The sequence below is a fragment of the Nannobrachium achirus genome (genome assembly GCF_963921795.1).
Source record: "Nannobrachium achirus genome assembly, chromosome: 14".
Lineage (NCBI taxonomy): Eukaryota > Metazoa > Chordata > Actinopteri > Myctophiformes > Myctophidae > Nannobrachium > Nannobrachium achirus.
The window spans coordinates 10,197,951-10,221,961 of NC_137821.1; the positions used below are offsets into that span (position 1 = coordinate 10,197,951).

General features: G+C 42.4%; 1 protein-coding gene across 1 annotated transcript; it reads right to left on the reverse strand.

Moving 5' to 3' along the window:
• Positions 1-16,464: 16,464 nt before the first annotated feature.
• Positions 16,465-22,647, reverse strand: LOC308297798 (uncharacterized protein; the record flags this gene model as incomplete). The annotated part of the gene is made up of 3 exons (XM_080741365.1): positions 16,465-16,751; positions 21,484-21,573; positions 22,500-22,647. 3 exons carry the CDS (start codon positions 22,645-22,647, stop codon positions 16,465-16,467), a joined length of 525 nt encoding a protein of 174 aa, XP_080597491.1.
• Positions 22,648-24,011: the final 1,364 nt, after the last annotated feature.

Consider the following 24,011-nt stretch of genomic DNA (forward strand, 5'->3'; position numbering starts at 1 on the left):
CTGATTCCTGGAATCTCTTGCAACACGATTTTAAGATGAGTACCCTAGCATCTGTTGGTCATTTTAGGAGTTTACTTAACACAGCGGGTGCCCACGAGGTGTCTACGCGACAATTTCTTTGATGTCGCTGGAGGCCCACGACGCGTTGGACGCGTTTACTGTAATTACAGTATAACTTTATATCTCACCGTTAGGTCGGGGCTACGCCTGGATGTAGCCCATTAGCCGCTAGTCGCTTCAAGTCGACGCTGAGAGCATCGCGCGGCCGTTTTTCTCCGTATACTCCAATGCATTTCCCCATCTTTAAAGCCCTTTATCTCCGATGTTTGTTTTATGGCTAAAACTGTGGCCGTGTGCGGCAAAATATCCAAATTTTGATCGGCAGTGAACAGCTATGATCAACACTAGCCCATACAGTAAGTTACACAATAACATCCTGTCTGCGCTCATGTGACCAAGTGACGTCATCACGCATGCATTGACGCAACAGGGCCTCGTATTCTTCTATGGAAGTGCTATGGGGGCACTCAGAGGGGATGACTGGCGCCTCCTGGTGGGCAGTCGATGTGTTAATAACCGTGCATTACATGTATGTAACTGTTTTAACTGATTATTGTCACAAACACTGTTTTTCTCGCTGTATTAAGTCTGTTTTGTAATCTCTGCATCATTGTAAATGAGGATCTCCCTGAACTGATCTCTTTTATTTAAATAAAGGTTGAATGAATTAACAATGTGGAAATTAAAATGAAGAAAAAAAAAAAAAAAAAAAGCTTACATGGTGATATGGTAAGACCATAGAGTATATATAAAATAGAGAGCGGACGAGCCCCGCCCCCACTATCATTTCAATGCAAGTGCTCAGTGGTGTTTTGAAGCAACGGCTACGTGCTAGCATGTAGCTAATCCAGGTGCATTCTGGGGAATGGCCCCACTACCTAGTGGGGCCAAAATGACGTCACGCTGCTCTCCGCTCAGAGGAAGGATTGTCTGGAGTGGAGGGGGCGGGGCCAAAATGCGCGTTTAGGCTGCAGTTCCAACTTTGGCCACCATCGGGGTTGCTTCAAATCTAGCCCTGGGTTCTGGGGGCTTGGGTAAGACCTATTCTGTATGTATAATTGCATGTGCACTGTTTGGAGAATGGACTTATCTACCGGTACATGAAATATGGTATGGTGAAATGGAACACATGGTTGTCATAGATTCATGTTAATCAATTTCGATAAACTCCACTGTAATAATAATAATAATAATAATATAAATGGTCATTACAGCAGTACTGGACACATTATTGGTTGTATTTTACATGTTTAACTGTTTTCTTATACTATAATTTAAAATAAATTCATGTTATGTAATATAATTTATTTCTGTGTGAACCCCAGGAAGAGAAGCTGCTGCTAAGGTAGTAGCTGATGAGGATCCAAATAAACAATGAACTATAAATGCAATATCTACAGTGCATAGAATTGGAAGGCAGACAAGCCAAAGCAAACACACAAACTAGCCTACAAAACACCACCAGCATGTAGCTGTAGCAACACAGCAGCTAACATATTGCGAAAGTATGATTCAGCACAGAACTCTTTCACAGATCCAGTATTTAGGATCAGAACATTCATAATCGTTCCATCCAGGTTTAGAATTAAAATAATTTTCAACACAGTTTTGAACTCTAGCCCCATTAGGCTGACCAGACTGCCAGTACCTGGAGATAAGACATTGAATTCATTACAACACTTTTACAATAACTTTTTTTTTTTACTAAATCTTTTTTAATCAAGATCTCAAGTGAAATTCTAATAGATAGAGAAGTAGACAACACACATCATTTATTATTAGGAGTGTAATAGGATTACATTTTACAATATATAATTTAATAACTGAAATGTACTTAAAATGTTTGTTAAAGTGAACAAGAGAATTACATTAAAATCAAGATAAGTCTTACGTTGGTGTGTTCATTGGTGTTCCGTCCACCCACTGAAATGATTCTTCTCTGTCTTTGTCAGTCAGACCCAGCCACAACTGCTTTTGGAAACTGTCAACAAATTCCTGGACAGAAAAGCTAGTTAGCTGATGTACAAACTGTACAACACACACACACACACACACACACACACACACACACACACACACACACACACACACACACACACACACACACACACACACACACACACACACACACACACACACAGAGCCGTTTCTGGGCCCATTGGGGCCCTAAGCGTGATTCTGCTATGGGGCCTTCCCGCGAAAAAATAATAGGCCTAATATTTTTTATCATTTTTTAATCCATTTTATAATGGAAATATATATATATATATATATATATATATATATAATATATATATATATATATATATAAATGAATAAATAAAAAACGACAACAACAGGCAACGTATTTTTGCTATGTTTGAAAAATAATAGGCCTAATATTTTTTATAATGTTTTAATCCATTTTATAATGGAAATATATATATATAAATACAAATATATATATAAATGAATAAATAAAAAACGACAACAACAGGCAACGTATTTTTGCTATGTTTGATTTGTTCTTTTCTTATTTAAATAAAAAAATGAAAACTTCCCCATGGGGTGCTGGAACACCTGCAGCACCCCTAGTTCCCACGCACTGGCAGAGTCCTGCACAGTGGCCACTGTGCCAAATTCACTTTCACTTTCAGCGGTGTGGATGCTCGGAAGCAAAGAAAGTCACCACAGTTTGATTTGATCATTCCTTAGTCAATTATGAAGGGATTTCAAAAATTAAAACGTCTCCATATTGCTTGTGGCCTTTGTGATTCGCTAATCGCGGGATTTCGCTTCGCGATTTCGGTTTGAAAACGATTAACCATGCAGCAGTAGTTCTTTTCTGCTGAGGAGGGGGCGGTGGGGGGCCTTTTTGGTCGGGGGCCCTACGCAGCATGCGTAGTCTGCGTGTACGGTCCGCCGCCGCTGCACACACACACACACACACACACACACACACACACACACACACACACACACACACACACACACACACACACACCTGTTCTTCTTTGTTGTTTATGACAATCAGATCTGATTGTCTGTCGCTACACCACTGTCTGCTTTCCTCCCAGTTCTTCTTCTCAATAGCGACATAGTAACAACCTCTGCCAAGTTTCTGCCATCCAGGTGTTCCTAACAACAGAATAAATAGGTAACTACCGGTAATGTTTCATTTGCTCAAATTGACACACTGTGAATGACATGATATAACAATGAAACACATTGTGATATCTCACTGACCACAGGGCCTCTTCATGCAGTCTCTCTCTTCAGTCAGGTTGTTATGGCTGGTCATCAACTGGTCAAACCTGGTCTGCAGTTGGTCTCGTTCTTCAGTCAGGTTGTTATATTTGGTCATCAACTGGTCAAACCTGGCCAGTAGTTGCTCTCTCTCCACCATGTTGGATTGATCTATATGGAAACAGAATAGATACAAAAATATACTGTATAACAAACTACCCTTGAGCAAGGTACTGGCCTTAGAGCTGGTGCCTGGGTTCAGTTTCATGGCTGTCCACTGCTCACAGTATTAGGATGGATCAAATACAAAGGATGGATGGATTTACTCATGGGGATGGGGATGGGGGTGTGGTGGGGGGTTGGGGGGTGTGGTCGAATGTGGGTATGTGTGTGGGGGGGGTGTACTGTACTGTATGGTACTGTACTTTACTGTATGGTACTGTACTTTACTGTATGGTACTGTACTGCTGAACTTGTGTTGTGATGTGTGTGTTGCTGATGTGCTCTTTCCTGACTTCTCCTGGGTTTCTTTTAATCATTGCACAGCTAAAGGGCTGTAGATCTCCAACCACCAAACCTTTTGTCGGAAAGTTCCGACTTTCTGACATGCGTGCAGCTTTTGGAACTCAAATTCAGGGTAATGCTTTTACCCTTGTGAGTCTTGCGAGGGATGTCATTTTGTAGAACTTCCCGACGCAAATTTCGGCGGTCGGTGACAGTATGGATGGCCCTTGAGAGTGTAGCTGCTATGTGCACCAGTGAAAGCTCACGCATGAAAATAATTAAATAAATAAGGTGTCGGGCCGGTAAATAGCGGTACCAAAAACGGGCCAGGGGCTGGGCCTGTGGGCCAGGGCCGGGCTGGGCCGGGCCCCACATTTTACAGTTTACAGTTTACAGTTTAGGCATTTAGCAGACGCTTTTAATCCAAAGCGACTTACAATCAGCAGATAACATCACAATAATAAACAAGATAATATGTCAGTACATCATCAACAATAATATTTTAGGCCTGTGCAGGGCTCTAGTGTGTGTGTGTGTGTGTGTGTGTGTGTGTGTGTGTGTGTGTGTGTGTGTGTGTGTGTGTGTGTGTGTGTGTGTGTGTGTGTGTGTGTGTGTGTGTGTGTGTGTGAGAGAGAGATAGAGAGAGAGAGAGAGAGAGAGAGAGAGAGAGAGAGAGAGAGAGAGAGAGAGAGAGAGAGAGAGACAGAGACAGAGGGCCACTGTGCAGAGTAGGGTTTTCTTTTGACTTGCGGTCATTTAAGCAACAAACAACTTGAAAGACAGTGTGGGGTGCAAGTTGTCCAACAACCCTAAGTTGGAAACCCCCCTACCCTCGGCGGGCCCCCCTTTCCCTCTCAACCATGTGCTGTCGTTGTTGATGCAAACTGTTGTAACTTTGCGACTTGCTCATTTGTTTCAAGACAATAATACGACTTAAGTTATGCCACAGACAGAGTTGCTTTGAGTAATGTGAAGTGGCATTGTTTAAAATGGTGTCTCCTTTAGAGACAGAGAGATGAGTCATGCTCTCTACAGTAGCTGAGGTCAGTGAGGTTTAAAACCACTTCTCTATTCTCACAGTTCTCATGGTCCCACTGAGTAGCCTTGCAATAACAATTATATTTATGCTAAAGATGCTGGCGTTAATACTGTAACTACACTACTACTACTACTACTACTACTACTACTACAATACTACATAATAAAAGAAACATTGTAATAATAATAATACTTGTTATTTATTTATGTCATAAGGTATGATATAGTGTAAACCTTGTAATAAAATACATTGTTATTGAACTTGACTTACTGAGATAGAGTGGCAGTCCAATGCTGATGAGAGCTAGAACAGCACAAAGCAATCCAACACCAACTCCAACCGGCCTGTTGCATCTTATGCCTGGAGGACACACACCAAATGCATGCAAACACACACACGCAAACACACACGCACACACACAAACGCACGCACACAAACGCACGCACACACACACACACACACACACACACCCACGCACGCACGCGCACGCACGCACGCACACACACACACACACACACACACACACACACACACACACACACACACACACACACACACACACACAGAGTGAGAAAAAGGAGGGAGTGAGGTGAGTTTTAAATATTTTAAGTTTTTTAATTGTGATAAAATCTCTAGAAAATATATTATTTTTTAGTTTTTTTAATTAGCATCTAATTGATTCTCTATAATGAAATACATTGATTAAGCCTATTGTATACTTTGTTGTACAACAGTGTCATATACAAATACAGAAAATTGCTGATCTACAAGATCACGATGCATTGTGAGCTTCATTCACTAAACAATACCCATGCAGGTAAGATGACTCTGTCATCCCAGGGTTGATTGGGTATAGCGTCTCTTACCAGACTGCAGTGTCTTCTGGGAATCGTTGTCCTGAGCTGTAGGCGCAGTAGTCTTGGTCTCAACGTTGGCGTAGATATCGTCACCGTCATTGTCCTGCTCTTGGAGCTCAACGTTTTCATAATCTGGTTCGTCCTCGTCCTCAGCCATTTCTACATTAATGACTCTAAGTCATCTCACAGGTAGTTGACCCTGGTCCACCTCCTCACAACACACTGAACAAAGGAGAAGTGTTTCTTTCTCTTATCCCTATGACTCTTCCTCTTTTATTTTGGTATGTTCTGCCCTCACATTTACTGTAACTTATGTTATCTCTCTAACTCTTTTATTTTGGTAGGCCCTCACGTTTAAATACACTTTGTTGCAAAAAATATATATGATAATAATAAAATGCAAAGCTTTTGTGAAATGATGACACTGTATATCAGAAACTGCTGTGTCATCATTTCACAAAAGTGAAGTGAAGTCACTTCACTTCTGCTGCAGTCCAGAGTCCAGTCCAGGGTGCCGCAGAATACTTTGATAATATTTGGAATTGACCAATATGACTTATATATTTGAACTGGAGACCCTCCACCCTGATAAGCACATTGTAGGAATTGTAGGAGTTGAGGCATTACATTTAGTTTGACTTGGTTCCACAAGCTCACAACGGCTCGCAACACGACGTGTTGAGAGCTTGTTAGATCGACAATTTTCAAAGATTTAGCGTCTTTCTTAATTGTTAGATTATTTGACAATTTGCCCAATGTTGCACCAATTTTTAATGTTTTTCCTTTTAGGTATCTTTTTTCCTTTTTAGTTATTAAAAAAAAAATATATATATATATATATATATATATATATATATATATATTAAAAATCACACCCGTGTGAAGTGGAGCTGTGTGTGTGTGTGTGTGTGTGTGTGTGTGTGTGTGTGTGTGTGTGTGTGTGTGTGTGTGTGTGTGTGTGTGTGGATCATGTGTACCGATTTTTGTGACATTTGAAGAAAATATGTAGGAAAAGGAGCAAAAAGTGTGTTTTGGAGAAAATTCAAGATGGCGGAAAATCTATCATGGCGCAAATGGGCGTGGCCTATATGGGGAGATGCGTCATGACCCAAGGAATCCAGGGAAAAAATATTTTTAATTTTCCGACCTACGGTTCAAGAGTTACAGGCCAAAACGTAAAGTGGGGTGTTATGGCGCCACCATGCGGCCAAATGACACAATTATTTTTTATTTAATCCTTGAAATCATTATGAACCTCCTCTCCAAGTCTTGAAACTCTAGCCCCTATGGTTTGCGAGAGACAAATAATTGAATGTGAGTTTTTGAAATTCCCATTATAAGTCAATGGGGAAAATTAATTCACTAATAAATTAATTTCAATTAAACTATAGAACCTTTCTCTTAGAAAAGTAATAGCCCACGATTCCCGAGTAAGCCGGTCGATTTGACATATGGCGCGAGTGTGTGGTGGCAAAACTGTGGGACTAGTGGCGTGCCGAAGTTTAGGAAGTTCAGGCTACATACACACACACACACAGACAGACAGACAGACAGACCCACACGGCCACGTATAGGGAGCCTGTGCTTCACACAGCTCCAAAAATACTTCACAGGTTGTGAACCACTGCTGAGCACCAAAACAAGTTCCTCTACTGGCCAGAGAAACACTTTTAGCTTATTTCACAATATGTTTAGAATGAGATATAATCTATGGTTCAAAACATTTCAACATGACCACTTCTGTAAATGAGTCACTTCTCAGTTCTTCCATAATGTGCAAAGCAAGTGGTGTCAAAGAGTTTCATGAGCCTGTGCACATGGCAGTAGGGCTACAATACTGGTTTGTCAAATATACCACTGCTCAAAGAATTGAACAAAATGTTCCCTTAATTCTTTGAGCTTTCTTTGAGCAGTACTACAGTATACTATACTCAAATAAATTCAAATAAATTAATGGAACATTTCCCTTCATTTCTTTGAGCAGTAATAGTATATTATAGGTGTCTTGCCTTATAGATTTTCATGCGCTTTCATTTCATTTGACTGTATATGTATTTGTATTCTTTGATTGACAGATCCCTTTTCATTCATTTTTTCTCTTTTTCTTTCTTTCCCCAAAACAGCAAATATGAGGGCCGCTGTAATTCAAATTCTTTTTTTTGTTTCTAGTCCGGTCCGCTCATGACATGAAGTTGATGATGAAATTGACCACTTCTGTAACTTAGCCCTACTTCTCTCTTTTTTATCTTTTTGTCATCAGTTTCTCTCGCTTAAAGTTGTACTATGTAACTTTTTTTATAAAACAAATCTTAAAATTCTCCTAACTATTAAATCACAAAAGTTTTAGAAGATCCGCGCCGTGAATTTCAGCCTGTAAAGCCTTCTCTGTATGTAAACTGAGATCCTTGCCGTGGACCGGATCTCGCGCCAAAATTGCGTCATCACACTACCGGCCAATCACAGCGAGGGTTATACAACTGCCGGCCAATCACAGCGCATCTTGAAGTGGGGTCGCTATGGCAGCCATATTTGTTGTCGCCCGTTTGTACCATCCCTTCTCTAGGTAATTTCGCCTACCAGGCAGGGTGAAGGAGTCCGTATCTCTGGAATTACTGAACGCACAGGAACAAGGGACCCCTTAAAAGATAGATCTCAGCGAGGTGGAGGCAGACGCGGGGGTCTGAAGGTACGAAAAACGTCCGAAAGACGCGGACGCGACCGCGGTTTGCTATAGGGCTAATGACCACTAGTTGGGCATCTTACACAGTATGGCTTTAAAGAAAAACAGTCACCTCCACATGAAAACTCCTCTCTGCGGTTGTTAAAATGTGTGAAAAGTTTTTAATAAGAAATATGTCCAAGGCTTCTTACTCTTTCTATCTCTCTGTAGACAGACAGGCAAACAGTCAGATGCAGACAAACACAGTATCTGATTTTATTCTAAAGTTTACTAAGCTTCAACTAACTGAACTAAGGTCATTCCAATAAAGAGGGGTTTTGTGGAGGAGGGTGGAGTCGAGGGTGTCTGTTGCAAAACCCGAAACCCCCAGTGATTCCGGGAAACAACGCTGATGAAGTTTGTTTTATTGACTGATATATCAGCTGTTAAAATACACTCTTATGATTCTGTAAATTGCTTATATTTACTAATGCAAAATAAAAAGTTTAACCACAAAAGTCTAATTTAAAAAGTCTAGTTTAATACTTGCATGAGATTTCCAAAATATTGAAAATAGCCCATGTACAAGTATCGCGGCGTGTGACACGTTGTGGCTATTTTTGGCTATTTTCGCAATTTAAAATGTTTGCGAGGCGATTTTTGTTACTGAACAGGAATACAAATAATCTTTTTGTTTATTAGACCTTCACCTCTAAGATAAATTGATGAAGGTGTAATGAGGAAAATATGCAAATTTGTCTGTTGTTTTGAGCCCCAGATTACTCTTGTTTTTGTAGGTGTGTGAAAGAAAAGGCAAACATTTTAAACACAAACATAGTTGTTAATAAAATTATGGCTGATCGATTATTTTCGTAGTGATTATTCGATTGATTAATCTAATAATCTGCAGACGTTCTTTTGTATATTTTTTTGTATTTTTTAAATTAGCATCTAACTATTTTATAATGAAATAAATTGATTAAGCCCATTGTATACTTTGCCGATCTATAAGATCACAATGCATTGTGAGCTTTATTAACTGTTGCACCCCTAAACAATAACTCTGTCATTCCCAGGGTTGATTTGGTAGCGTCTCTTACCAGACTGCAGTGTCTTCTGGGAATCGTTGTCCTGGGCTGTAGGCGCAGACTACTTTGAGACCAAGACGGTCTCAACGTTGGCGTAGATATTGTCACTGTCATCGTCCTGCTCTTGGAGCTCAACGTTTTCATAATCTTTCATTATCAAATGAAACCAGTAAGACTCCCTAATCGGGAGATAAGCGACCGTAAGGTCACATGTATACACAAAGAAGCCTGTAAGTGCCATTGGATTTACAGCCTTTTTAGCGGGCTGCAGTGGCGGGGGTCCGCCGCTAGGTGGCGCTCTACGCACGGCTGTCTCCGCGTGGGTACCGGCCCCGGCTCTCCCGGTCGATTCTAGCCCGAGTTACGGCATTTTATGTGCGGAGTCGGTGGTCCCCGGGAATTCCCAGTAAGCAGCCCCGTCGGGGTGGTCATTTGGTCATTTTTGCCCTTTTTGGCGGCGCCGCCAGGGGGTCTCTGGAGCTATGGGGGTCCCTGGAAGTGGTGCCCGAGCGTGTGGGAGTGTGTGTGAAAGTTTGGCATGGATAGGGGCAACAGTGGCGGAGATATGAGTAGGGCAAAAGTGTGACGTGACGTGACGTGACATGACATGATGTGATTGATTGATTGATTGAAGAATTTATTAGAAGTTTGCAATAGAAAAAAGTACAGTTTCATGACAGTACAAATCACTGGTACAAGGTCAACTAAAAGGAGATCCTAGAAAGCCGAGGCTTATTTCCACAGGAACCACACTTTAAGTATCTCATATAAAAAAATCACACCCGTGTGAACTGAGCGGTGGTTTACCCCCCCCCCCCCCCTTCCCCCCTGTGTGTGTGTGTGTGTGTGTGTGTGTGTGTGTGTGTGTGTGTGTGTGTGTGTGTGTGTGTGTGTGTGTGCCTGGTCTGGCCTGGCCTGAACAACAGCGCCCCTCCCTTAACATGTGTGGTCATAAAAGGTACTGCAGGCCTGCAGGCTACATACAGACACACACGCACACACACACACACGCACACACACACACACGCATACACACACGGCCACGTATAGGAGACGGTGTAACCACCGCTCAAAAATGTGACGTGACAGACTGACGGACGGACTGACAGCCGGTGGAGGTTATGATAGTAACTGCGACCTGGCGGTCGCAATAAATATCAATTTGTGAAGCATGGTTCACGAGACCCCGGCTAAATCGTTGTGGATCCCTGCTATGCTGTTTATAGCACACTGCTGTACTAAGAATCTGTTCAGCCCATGTATGAATCTTTAGAGGTTCTCTATTGGTTCAGCTTTGTTTAGACACCTCTAATGGTTGTATTTAGCCGTAGAACCATTTGATAAATGTGTTTTATAGAGCTTTTAAGATAGGTGCTGTAGAAGCAGTGGTACCCAAACTTTTTAGCTTGAGATCAAGAAGAAAAATAGGCCTATTAAGTCTATACCCGGGACCCAAACTAGTGAAAATAGCTCACAGTGTGCTGTATGCAATGTTTTTCAACCTTTTTAGGCAGCGACCCTACCAAAATAATAATATTTGAACTGGGGACCCCCACCCTGATAAGCACTTGGAATTGTAGGAGTTGACACAACGGCTCGCAATACAAGGTGTTGAGAGACCTTGTTAGATCGGCTATTTTCAAAGATTTAGCCTCTTTCTTGATTTTTATATTATTTGACAATTTTCCCAATGTTGCACCAATTTTCATAGTTAGTTGCTTTATTTTCCTTTTAGGTATCTTTTTCCTTTTTAGGTATTAAAACAAATATATTAAAATACTTAAATTGTCTCTTCACTGCCCCAAAATCATGGACCACAGGTTGAGAACCACTGCTGTATAGCACCAAAACAAGTTCCTCTACTGGCCAGAGAGCCACTTTTAGCGTTATTTAGAACAACAAGTTAGAATGAGATATAATCTATGGGTCAAAGAAATGTCAACATGATGTTGACGATAAAATGGACCACTTCTGTAAATGAGTCACTTCTCAGTTCTCTCTTATCCTCCCATAACGTGAGAAAAGCAAGTTGTGTCAAAGAGTTTCATGAGCCTGTGCACAGCAGTACAATACTGGTTTGTCAAATATATTATAGGTGTCTTGCCTTATAGATTATCATGTGCCTTCATTTGACTGTATTTATTTGTATTTTTTGATTGACAGATCCGTTTCATTCATTTATTCTCTTTTTCTTTCTTTCCCCCAAACAACAAATATGAGGGCCGCTGTAATTCAAATTCCGTTTTTTGTTTCCAGTCCGGTCCGCCCATGACATGAAGTCGATGATAAAAATGTACCACCTCTGTAACTCAGCCACACTTCTCTCTTTTTTTATCTTTTTGTATCTTTGTGTTTTCTCACTTAAAGAAAAACAGTCCCCTCCACATGAAAACTGCTGGCACAGTGTTAGTTTTGCAGTTGTTAAAATGTGTGAAAGGTTTTTAATAAGAAATATCTTCTTACTCTTTCTATCTCTCTGTAGACAGACAGACAGACAGACAGACAGACAGACAGACAGACAGACAGACAGACAGACAGACAGACAGATGCAGACACGCCCAGTCTCTGGTTTTATTCAACATTAAGGCTATAGTGTACACTCTGTGTTGTTATCTCTCTATTAACCAGTAAGACTCCCTGATCGGGAGATAAGCGACCGTAGGTGGCTTATCTCCACAAATAGGGCAAAAATGTGTTTTTCCAAAATCTTCCTGATCCATGTTGATGACATGAGTGTAGACATGCTGTGTAGTGATATTCGTGATTTTAGGGCAAAAACTGTAGGAGCAGTGTCCAAAAATGTGTTTTAAAAATCGGCCTGAAGGTGGCGCTAGAATAGGGCCATGTGAGAAATGAGGGGTGGGGTGTCCGCGTTGCCTTGGCGGACGAATAGGTACCGGCCCCGGCTCTCCCGGACGCTCCTAGCCCGAGTTACGGCATTTTATGTGCGCTGCAGTGGCAGGGGGTCCTCCACTGGGGGCGCCACCACTTTGGCATCCGTTCTGGAGCACCAGGAGTCGGTGGTCCCCGGGAATTCCCCGTGAGCAGCCCCGTTGGGGTGGTCATTTGGTCATTTTTGCACATTTGGTCATTTTTTACATCTGGGGGTCCCCCAGGGACCCCTCCGGGGGTCCTTGGAGGTTGTAGTTTGGCAGGCAAGGAGTGTGTGTGTAAAATCTGGCATGGATCGGGTCAACGGGTGCGGAGATATAAGCAGGGAAAAAGTGTGACGTGTGACGTGTGAGCACATTTGGTCATTTTTTACATCTGGGGGTCCCCCAGGGCTCGGGGGTCCTTGGAGGTTGTAGTTTGGCAGTCAAGGAGTGTGTGTGCAAAATTTGGCATGGATGGGGGCAACGGTTGTGGAGATATGAGCAGGGCAAAAGTGTGACGGACTCACTGACTCACTCACTCACTCACTCACAGACAGCCGGTGGAGGTTTTGGTAGTAAATGCGACCTACGGTCGCAATAATCTATATCAGTGGTTTTCAACCAGTGGTCCAGGGACAACCAGTGGTCCTTGAGAGGGTTCCATGGTCCTCAGCTAAGTATAGCTGGTAACCATATGGACATCAGTGTGATGTCGCCTGTGATGTCACAGTGACGTGTCAGGGGAACCACAGTGTCAGGCGTTACCCGTACAGACAGATACGGACAAGCTGTGACGGTTGCTGATAGTAAACTGCGACCTACAGTCGCAAACATTACACTACTAAGCATGTGGTTCTCAAATTGGGATATTTTATAGCACAATCCGTTAACCACTATATGCACATGAGCTATTTACAAATATCTATAGCTCACAACGCACCATGAACGTATATCTCTGCTATTTTTAAAAGATTTCTAACCAGTAAGACTCCCTAATCGGGAGATAAGCGACCGTAGGTGGCTTATCTCCACAAATAGGGCAAAAATTTGTTTTTCCAAAATCTTCCTGATCCATGTTGATGACATGAGTGTAGACATGCTGTGTAGTGATATTTGTGATTTTCGGGCAAAAACTGTAGGAGCAGTGTCCAAAAATGTGTTGTAAAAATCGGCCTGAAGGTGGCGCTAGAATAGGGGCATGTGAGAAATGAGGGGTGGGGTCTCCGCGTTGCCTTGGCGGACGAATAGGTACCGGCCCCGGCTCTCCCGGACGCTCCTAGCCCGAGTTACAACATTTTATGTGCGCTGCAGTGGCAGGGGGTCCTCCGCTGGGGGCGCCACCACTTTTGCATCCGTTATGGAGCACCAGGAGTCGGTGGTCCCCGGGAATTCCCCGTGAGCAGCCCCGTTGGGGTGGGCATTTGGTCATTTTTGCACATTTGGTCATTTTTTACATCTGGGGGTCCCAGGTCCCTGGGGCTCCGGGGGTCCTTGGAGGTTGTAGTTTGGCAGGCAAGGAGTGTGTGTGCAAAATCTGGCATGGATCGGGTCAACGGTTGCGGAGATATGAGCAGGGAAAAAGTGTGACGTGTGACGTGTGACCACATTTGGTCATTTTTTACATCTGGGGTCCCCCAGGGACCTGGGGGTCCCTGGGGCTCCGGGGGTCCTTGGAGGTTGTAGTTTGGCAGTCAAGGAGTGTGTGTGCAAAATCTGGCATGGATCGGGTCAACGGTTGCGGAGATATGAGCAGGGAAAAAGTGTGACTGACTCACTGACTGACTCACTGACCCACGGACCCACGGTCGCAACAACACAAATATTTTATAGGGTCCCTTGCACAAACTCCTTCAGATGGGGATCTGCGGCCAAAAACATGATTCATTTGGGCGTTTACTTTAAAACACAGACTAAGTGACATGATGGTACAACTTTGTGCGTGATGAAGGCCAACTGTGGCCTAAACATTTTCACGCTGTTTTGAATGCTCGCTAAAACGCCAAACGATTTTCCCGGGGGGTCATCCCGAAATCTGATCGGGGAGCCTCGGCTCCGGGATCGGCTCAATGTGTATGGGCCTTAAGTTAATTTACCAATGTGTTGACCTGACCTCTTGCACATGTATAAACATTCATACATGACAAAGACTGTATCAAGGAAAATGTTGTACATTCACTTTGGGTTCAGAACAGTGTTGCGGATATCATTTCTTTTAAACTTTTTCTCCTGAACCTGAAATTCCATTTGGACAGAAACATCTAACTAATTTTGATATTAAGGGGATTTTACTTTCAAACATGTTTGGGGCAATTTTTTACATCTACTCAGGCTTCTGTGAGCACCCCAGACAGTTTTTAAGTTGCTTGATTCAGTATTTAGATGTTTGATATTCATTTTATCTACGCGCCCTTCCTATGCAAACCCATTGTAACTTCAAACTCCATTATAATCACGATAGATTAATCGAAAACACCCAATGAAGGTGGTGTGGGGGGGCTGGTTGGGTTAGGGGGTGAATATGGGACTTATGGGCTTCAACTCAACCGGGTCATTTTCAGACCATGTTGAAAACTAGTCTAAAGCAGTGGTTCTAAACATTTTCATGTAAAGGAGGTCCAAATTGACATGCATTCTGCAGACCCCCACCTGAAAATATTTTCTGCCTGGGAAGATTTGGGTGGCGCGGGTGTGTACCGTAGCAGCAGCTCCCGTAACGCTAGTCTCAAATCTGGAGCGCACATAAACAACAATGGCCGCGGGATCACTTTTCTCCTCCATTTCTATGGCTGGATCTAGTTTCTGTATTTCTATGTCTACAACTGGGGCAACCAAGGGACAAACTTCAGCCTCGTTCATTGGAATGGAAGCGCCCGTTCGCCTTTTTTTTTTTTTTTTTTACAACACAATGTGGGATACGCTGGTCTTTTACAAAAATGTGGTTGGAAATGGATGGTTATTTATTAATGAAATAAGCTATGGCATTAAAAGATCAGAGACCCTTAGATCCTTATAAAATCCTTATACAATCATATAAATGGCAGTAAAAGAGTAAGAGAGAAATAGACTCCTGTTACTTAACAAACACTCTATAGCAGTCAGAATATAGAGCTATTTAACACTTATTTCAACCAAATATTTTAAATGCATTATTTAAGCACATAATCAATATTAGCTGCTGTAGAGCAACATGTCACCAGCTAACTAATACATTGTTAAAATTATGATTTTAGCACAGCACTCTTTCACAGATCCAGTAGATGTAATGGTCAGAACAAGAGATGTCATTCCATCCTCTATCAGGAGTGTCAGCATGAGACCCATCATAAAACTCAACACAGTCGTCTTCTGGTTTAACATTATTAGGCTGACCAGGCATCCAGTACCTGTAAAAGTAAGAACATTTCATCCATTACAATACTTCTAAATGTTTTGTTTTTTAATCATGATCTCAAATTATATTCCAGATCTTCCAGAGAACGTGCAAATGAAGACAACATGTGACTGAGAGACAGTATGCTTGTATTTGATGGAAAATAAAACAGTTATGGGGAAATATAGCAGAGGAAATATGGGAAAAAAAGGTATTTTTTAAATGAAGAGCTAAAGAAGTTAAAATGATGTTAAGTCTTACGTTGGTGATGTTAATGTTGTTCTATCGACCCATTGAAATGATCCTTCTCTGTCTCTGTCAGTCAGACCCAGCCACACTCTTTTGTTGAAATTGGCAACAAAGTCCTGGATAGAAAAACTGTGGTTACTGATGTACACACTGTACAACGCTCTGGCTTTTTCATTAACCCTGACCCTGAAGCAAAAAAACACACGCACGCACGCACGCACGCACGCACGCACGCACGCACGCACACACACACACACACACACACACACACACACACACACACACACACACACACACACACACACACACCTGTTCTTCTTTGCTGTTTATAACAATCAGGTATGATTGTGTGTCTCCACACCACTTTCTGCTCTCCTCCCAGTTCTTCTTCTCGGTAGAGACGTAATAACAGCCTCTGCCAAGTTTCTGCCATCCAGGTGTTTCTAACAACAGAATAATGAGTAACTATTATTTCATTTGCTCAAATTGACACATTGTGAAATGTGAATGACATGATATAACAATGAAAACTATGATATCTCACTGACCACAGAGTCTCATCTTCATGTCATCTCTCTCTTTAGTCAGGTTGTTATGACTGGTCTTCAACAGGTCAAACCTGGTAAGTAGCTGATCCTTCTGGGCAGTCAGTTGGTTGTATCTGGTCATCATCTGGTCAAAACGGGTCTGCAGATGATCGTTCTGTGCAGCCAGGTTGTTATGGCTGGTCATCATCTGGTCAAACCCGGTCTGCAGTTGGTCTCGTTCTTCAGTCAGGTTGTTGTTCCTGGCCAGTAGTTGCTCTCTCTCCACCATGTTGGATTGATCTGTATGGAAAAAACACAGATATGTGAACATACTGTATGAATACAGGAAAGGTCCCTATATCCTGGTCTGGACCTTTCATAAACTTTAAACTGGCAGATCGAACACCACACAGGATTCGTAACAGCGACCATAGTCTGCAAGGGTAATGTAGTGTGGTCGCTGTCTCAAATCCTGGGTGGTTTAGGAAAGGTCCAGGATATGAAACAACCTGGCCATTACGCCTCGACCTTTCCTGAACTTTAAACCGGCAAAAATTGTTTGAACCAGGCACAGATCTAACAAGACAGTGGCCATAACCTGCAAGTGTAATGTAGTGTGGTCACTGTCTTCTATCCTGAGTCGTGTTAGATCTGTGCCTGGTTCAAACAACCTCACATGCAAGTGTAATGGCCAAGACAGATCTAAATTAACATGAACAACACAGCATTTGATTGGTCTGTTCTGTTTGGCTAACACATGTCGTCATTAGTAGAACGGTTTCTGATTGGTCAATTCTAATGTTTAGTTAATCAACTAGCCAATCGATGAAGAATGAAAGAATCGTCCCCTGCTAATATGTTTTAGCTAAATACGCTAAAAGTGAAATATAGGAGCGGTTTGCACCGCTCAAAAACACAGATATGTGAACATACTGTATAAATACATTGTGGTATATAATACAGAATGTAGTCAATTAGCATTGAAATTATATGTCATATTAGCATATCTATCTGATGTCACTGTGATGTCAGGGGAACCACTCTTGCTGCTCTGACCTCACGCTCTGGCTAGATGTCCCTTATATGCCCATATATTTTATGCCCATATATAGTCGAAAATGTGATGCCAGAACATGCCCATATATAGGCATTCCCAGATCACACTGTCTTGCAAACTAGAAAATATTGTTCCTTCGAAACAATCGTGTGCTCACTTCAAGCCAAAAAACAATGGCTATAAAAGTACAAAATGTCAAGATTGCAGGCCGTGTTCTCTTTGACGTTACTGACGCAATCGGACGTTGCATGCGTGATTTGACGCGTTTAAAAAAATATATATGTTATGCAAAAGTTGACCCACTGGTGGCGCTATAACAGGCCAATGTGAGAAGTGTGGCATCTGTTCCTTGACCTAGTGGGAATGTGCATGCAAAATGTCACGCACATTGCAGGCTGTGTTCATGATTTGAGGTGTTTTTGGCCACTCTATCGCTGCTTGCAGCTATATATATATATATATATATATTTTTTTTTTTTTTTTTTTTTTTTTCACTTCAAAGGCATGTTAGATAAAGGTCCTTAGATTGTGTGTAGAATGTTTCATGCAAATTGCTCACAAATCCCAGGATAAGAACGGGTTTAAGTGTTTCACAAACTGCTCAAAATGATATAGCGCCCCCCTTTGGCCAATTATTATTAAAAAAAATCAAACCTCGGTTCGAAGTGAAGCGGTGAACTTTTATTCTATGTGTTCTAGAGTTATGAACTCTGTGATCTATACATTCTTTATATTCTGAATGAATTAATGATTTTATCTGGAGGGCCGAATTGTCATGTGAAGCTTGACCAATCCTCAAAGTATCCAATCATCAGACCGGGACGGACACTACACACATACGTACGGACGTACGGACGGACGTACGGACGGACGGGACAGATAAAACCTATTAATTCTGAACTGAAATGGCCATATATGGACATGGGACACACATTTTGCTTTTTGAAAAAGCCTATTCATTCGGGACTGATAGTCTGGACGTACGAGACAGAAAAAACCTGTTCATTCTGGACTGGAGTGACCATATATGGACATGAGGTGACATACATTTTGTTTTTGAAAAAGCCTGTTCATTCTGGACTGAGATGACCATATATGGACATGAAACACACATTTTGTTTTTGAAAAAACCTGTTCATTCTGGACTGAAATGACCATATATGGGCGTGGGACAAAGCCACTCATTGGAAGCGGTTTTCACCGCTTCAAAAATAATGATTTAACTACAAACCTCTCGCCCCATAGCCTGTGTAGATATAGGTCCAAATTTCATGTGAAAAAATCCCAGGAGGAGATAGATTTTTACTGTTTTTTTATGGTGGGAGATCTAAAGGTCAAAGGTCAAAAGTCAGAGTGTCAAAGTTGTTCGGCATGAGGAGACTCATATAGCGTAAATCTTTGCCCAGGAATGAGCTTATGCCAATTAAGTCCACGACAGATTTATCAACCAGTCCTATAGAACTTTTTTTCCCAGAGCCTTACAGTGAAGCTGTGGTGTCGGCGCACAGCCTCATACACTCAAAGGTGCCGCTTGACACCGCAGTTATGGTTAGCTGCTCTGAGAAACCAGTCTATATAACCAATAACCAAAGCGTATTTTTGTTCTGTCCTTTGATGAATCTCACGGCTGAAACCTACCATCAATTAAATAACACGCCCTAAATATTCTCGAAATGCCCCAATTTTACAACAACCGGAACAAGACCAAACAACATATTTAGCCAATAGGAAGGCTTCCTAATTGCACCGCACTCGATCTGGAAGAGAGAGTGCGTGTGTGTGTGTGTGTGTGTGTGTGTGTGTGTGTGTGTGTGTGTGTGTGTGTGTGTGTGTGTGCGCGCACGTGCGTGTGTGTGTGCGTGCGTGCGTGCGTGCGTGCGTGCGTGCATGCGTGCGAGAGAGAGACATACAGAGGGCCCGTGGGCAGAGTTTTTTTATTATAATTATTATTTGTTTTACGTACAGTCGTTTAGGCAAAAACAACTTGAAAGACAGTGTGGGGCACAAGTTGTCCAACGGCATGTTGGAAACCCCCCTACCCTCGGCGGGTCCCCCTCTCCCTCTCAACCATGTGTTGTTGTTGCTGCAAAATGTGCGGAAAACCAAGTGTTGCTCATGTGTTTCAAGACAATAATATGACTTAAACTATGCCACAGACAGAGTTGCTTTGAGTAACTCTGTCTCCCTCCCGGCCGTTCGCCTTGGGCGTCTATCCGGCGTAATGTTAAAACGTAATGTTAAAACCTCTGTTTTTAAATAATTGTAGTGGAGTAAAAGTACAATATTTGGATCCGAGATTTAGTGGAGTAGAAGTAAAAGTGTTGCAAAATGGAGTAGCCTTGCAATAACAATTATAAACAACAACAACTATACTACTACAATACTACTCTACTACTACTATTAATAACCAGTAAGACTCCCTAATCGGGAGATAAGCGACCGTCAGGTCGCAGCGTGATTTTAGGGCAAAATGTGTAGGAGCAGTGTCCAAAAATGTGGTTGAAAAAAATCGGCCTGATGGTGGCGCTGAGTGTAGACATAGTGTGTACCGATTTGTGTGATTTTAGGGCAAAATCTGTAGGAGCGGTGTCCAAAAATGTGTTTTGCAAGAATCCGCCACATGGTGGCGCTAGAAGAGGGCCATGTGAGAAATGAGGGGTGGGGTCTCCGCGCCGCCGAGGCGGACGAATAGGTACCGGCCCGGCTCTCCCGGTCGCTCGTAGCCCGAGTTACGGCATTTTATGTACGCTGCAGTGGCAGGGGGTCCTCCACTGGGGGCGCCACCACTTTTGCATCCGTTCTGGAGCACCAGGAGTCGGTGGTCCCCGGGAATTCCCCGTGAGCAGCCCCGTTGGGGTGGTCATTTGGTCATTTTTGCACATTTGGTCATTTTTTACATCTGGGGGTCCCCCAGGGACCTGGGGGTCCCTGGAGCTCCGGGGGCCCTTGGAGGTTGTAGTTTGGCAGGCAAGGAGTGTGTGTGCAAAATCTGGCATGGATCGGGGCAACGGTTGCGGAGATATGAGCAGGGCAAAAGTGTGACATGTGACGTGTGACAGACAGACTGACGGACGGACTGACTGACGGACTCACAGTTTGTGGAGGTTTTGATAGTAACTGCGACCTGACGGTCGCAATAATAACCAGTAAGACTCCCTAATCGGGAGATAAGCGACCGTAGGTCACATGTACACACAAAGAGGGCTGTAACTGCCATTGGTTCCTAGTTGTGTGGGCAATATGTAGACATACTGTGTACCGATGTGCGTGATTTTAGGGCAAAATCTGTAGGAGCAGTGTCCAAAAATGTGTTTTGCAAGAATCGGCCTCATGGTGGCGCTAGAAGAGGGCCATGTGAGAAATGAGGGGTGGGGTCTCCGCGTTGCCTTGGCAGACGAATAGGTACCGGCCCCGGCTCTCCCGGACGCTCCTAGCCCGAGTTACGGCATTTTATGTGAGCTGCAGCGGAGGGGGTCCTCCACTGGGGGCGCCACCACTTTGGCATCCGTTCTGGAGCACCAGGAGTCGGTGGTCCCCGGGAATTCCCCGTGAGCAGCCATGTTGGAGTGGTCATTTGGTCATTTTTGCACATTTGGTCTTTTTTTACATCTGGGGGTTTGGAGCTCCGGGGGTCCTTGGAGGTTGTAGTTTGGCAGCCAAGGAGCGTGTGTGCAAAATTTGGCATGGATCGGGGCAACGGTTGCGGAGATATGAGCAGGGCAATAGTGTGACGTGTGAGGTGTGACAGACAGACGGACAGACTGACTGACTGACTGACTGACTGACTGACTGACTGACTGACGGACTCACTCACAGTTTGTGCAGGTTTTGATAGTAAGTGCGACCTACGGTCGCAATAAAATAAATTAAACATTGTAATCATAATAAGACCTATTATTTATTTTTTATTTTTTTGGGGGGTATGATATAGTGTAAACCTTTAGTGTAAATACATCGTTAGGAAACTTGACTTACTGAGATAGAGTGGTACTCCAATGCTGATGAGAGCTAGAACAGCACAAAGCAATCCAACACCAACTCCAACCGGCCTGTTGCATCTTATGCCTGGAGGATACACGCACACACGCATGCATGCATGCATGCACGCACACACACGTGCGCGTGCGCACGCACGCACGCACGCACACACACACACACACACACACACACACACACACAGTGAGAGGGAGGGAGGGAGTTTTACATATTTTACTGTAAGCATGTTTTTTAGTTGTTTTTATAATCCGAGTTTCACGTGTCGCGACACATTGTGAGCTTGGAGGTCTGCTATTTCCGGTGCTTTTCACCAAATATTTTTCAATATTTTCACCATAAGGCCCTTTTAGAAATTTCAGCCCCTGCCTCTCTAACATTCTCTGCACGTCCCTGATGCCACTTGGACACAGGCCGGGGTCTGATCAGCCTCGGTCGGGTCAGGCTGGAGGAGGTTGGCTGTTGCAAAACCCGAAACCCCCAGTGACTGAAGTTTTCACAATTTAAAATGTTTGTGACGTGATTTATTTTACTGAACAGGAAAACAAAATAATCTTTTCGTTTATTAGACCTTCACCACTAAGATAATCTGATCTAATGACTGAAACATTGCATTCCCATTCAAGATTTTTGCATTTGAGGAAAATATCCAAATCTGTTGTTTTGAGCCCCAGATTACTCTTGTTTTTGTAGGTGTGTAAAAGAAAAAGCAGAAATTTCAAACACAAACATTTCTCCATATTACTTATCAGTTGTTATCAATATGATGGCTGATCGATTATTTTCTTAGCGATTATTCAATTGATTAATCTAATAATCTGCAGACGTTTTTTTGTTTATTTTATTTTTATTTTTTTAAATTAGCATCTAATTGATTTTTTATATTGAAATAAATTGATTAAGCCCATTGTATACTTTGTTGTACAACAAGGTTGTACTCAAATACAGAAAATAATCGATCTACAAGACCTGGAATGGGGGTTGATTTGGTAACGTACCAGACTGCTGTATCTTCTGGGAATCGTTGTCCTGGGCTGTAGGTGCAGTAGTCTTGGTCTCAACGTTGGCGTAGATATTGTCACAGTCATCGTCCTGCTCTTGGAGCTCAATGCTTTCATAATCTGGTTCGTCCTCGTCCTCAGCCATTTCTACATTAATGACTCTAAGTCATCTCACAGGTAGTTGACCCTGGTCCACCTCCTCACAACACACTGAACAAACGAGAAGTGTTTCTTTCGTTTATCCCTATGCCTCTTCCTCTTTTATTTTGGTATGTTCTGCCCTCACATTTACTGTAACTTATGTTATCTCTCTTCCTCTTTTATTTTGGTATGCCCTCACGTTTAAAGACACTTTGTTGCAAAAAATATATATATGATAATAATAAAATGCATAGCTTTTGTGAAATGATGACAGAGAAAGTGACAGCAGGATTAGTGGTGTTCGAAGAAGTATGCTCTGACTTCTCAGAAACATCGTCAGGTATTCTGTCAAAAATTATCACATTTGCAGGTCAACTTAAATTGATAGTGTACTCAAAATGACAAATGATCATGTTTCTTCTACATACAGTAGAGTACTGTATGGTCATGGTCAAAGTGGTCAGTGGTCAGTCCAGGGGTGCCGTGGAATACTTTGAAAATATTTGGCATTGACCGACATGACTTATAGGCTACTGTACATCAAATAAATGAAACTTCTCTCAAGTCTCATAGCCATCCAGAATCCATAAGTTATTAAATCTTTCAAGAGACTGAAATCACAAAAGGAAACTAGAAAGACTGTTCCTTCGAAACAGTGTGGGCTCGCTTCCAACCCAAAACAATAATAGTAAAAGTGTCAAGTTCCCAGGCAATGCTCTCTTTCATTTTACTGACGTAAAATGGTAATGCAAATACAATGTAGACAAGCAGTGTTATTCCATGAACTTAAAGGACCAGGTCACCTTTGGGACAACCAGATCTTATTTTATTGTTGTGTGGGGACACGATCAACACAATGTTGAGTTATTTTTTGTGTTCAATCTGTGTTTTTAGATATTTTAGTATTTCAGTATGCTACAACTGGTCATATGATGCATTTTGCATCATATGATGCATGAGATGATGCAATATCATGCTACAAAGCATCATATGACCAGTTGTAGCATGCTGAAATACTAAAATATCTAAAAACAAAGATTGAACACAAGAAATTATTCAGGATTGTGTTGATCGTGTCCCACACAACAATAAAATAAGATCTGGTTGTCCCAGAGGTGACCTGGTCCTTTAACGGTATGGACAATTAAATCAAAATAAAATTAAATTAAAGCTGCAAGCAGCGATGACCGGGCCCTCGCAGCTCTACCCACGTCACAAGGGGCAGCGGTTACACTATTACACTTATTGCCCTTTTACACTTATTGCCCTATTACACTATTACACTATTACACTATTACACTATTACACTTATTACACTATTACACTATTACACTTATTGCCCTATTACACTATTACACTATTACACTA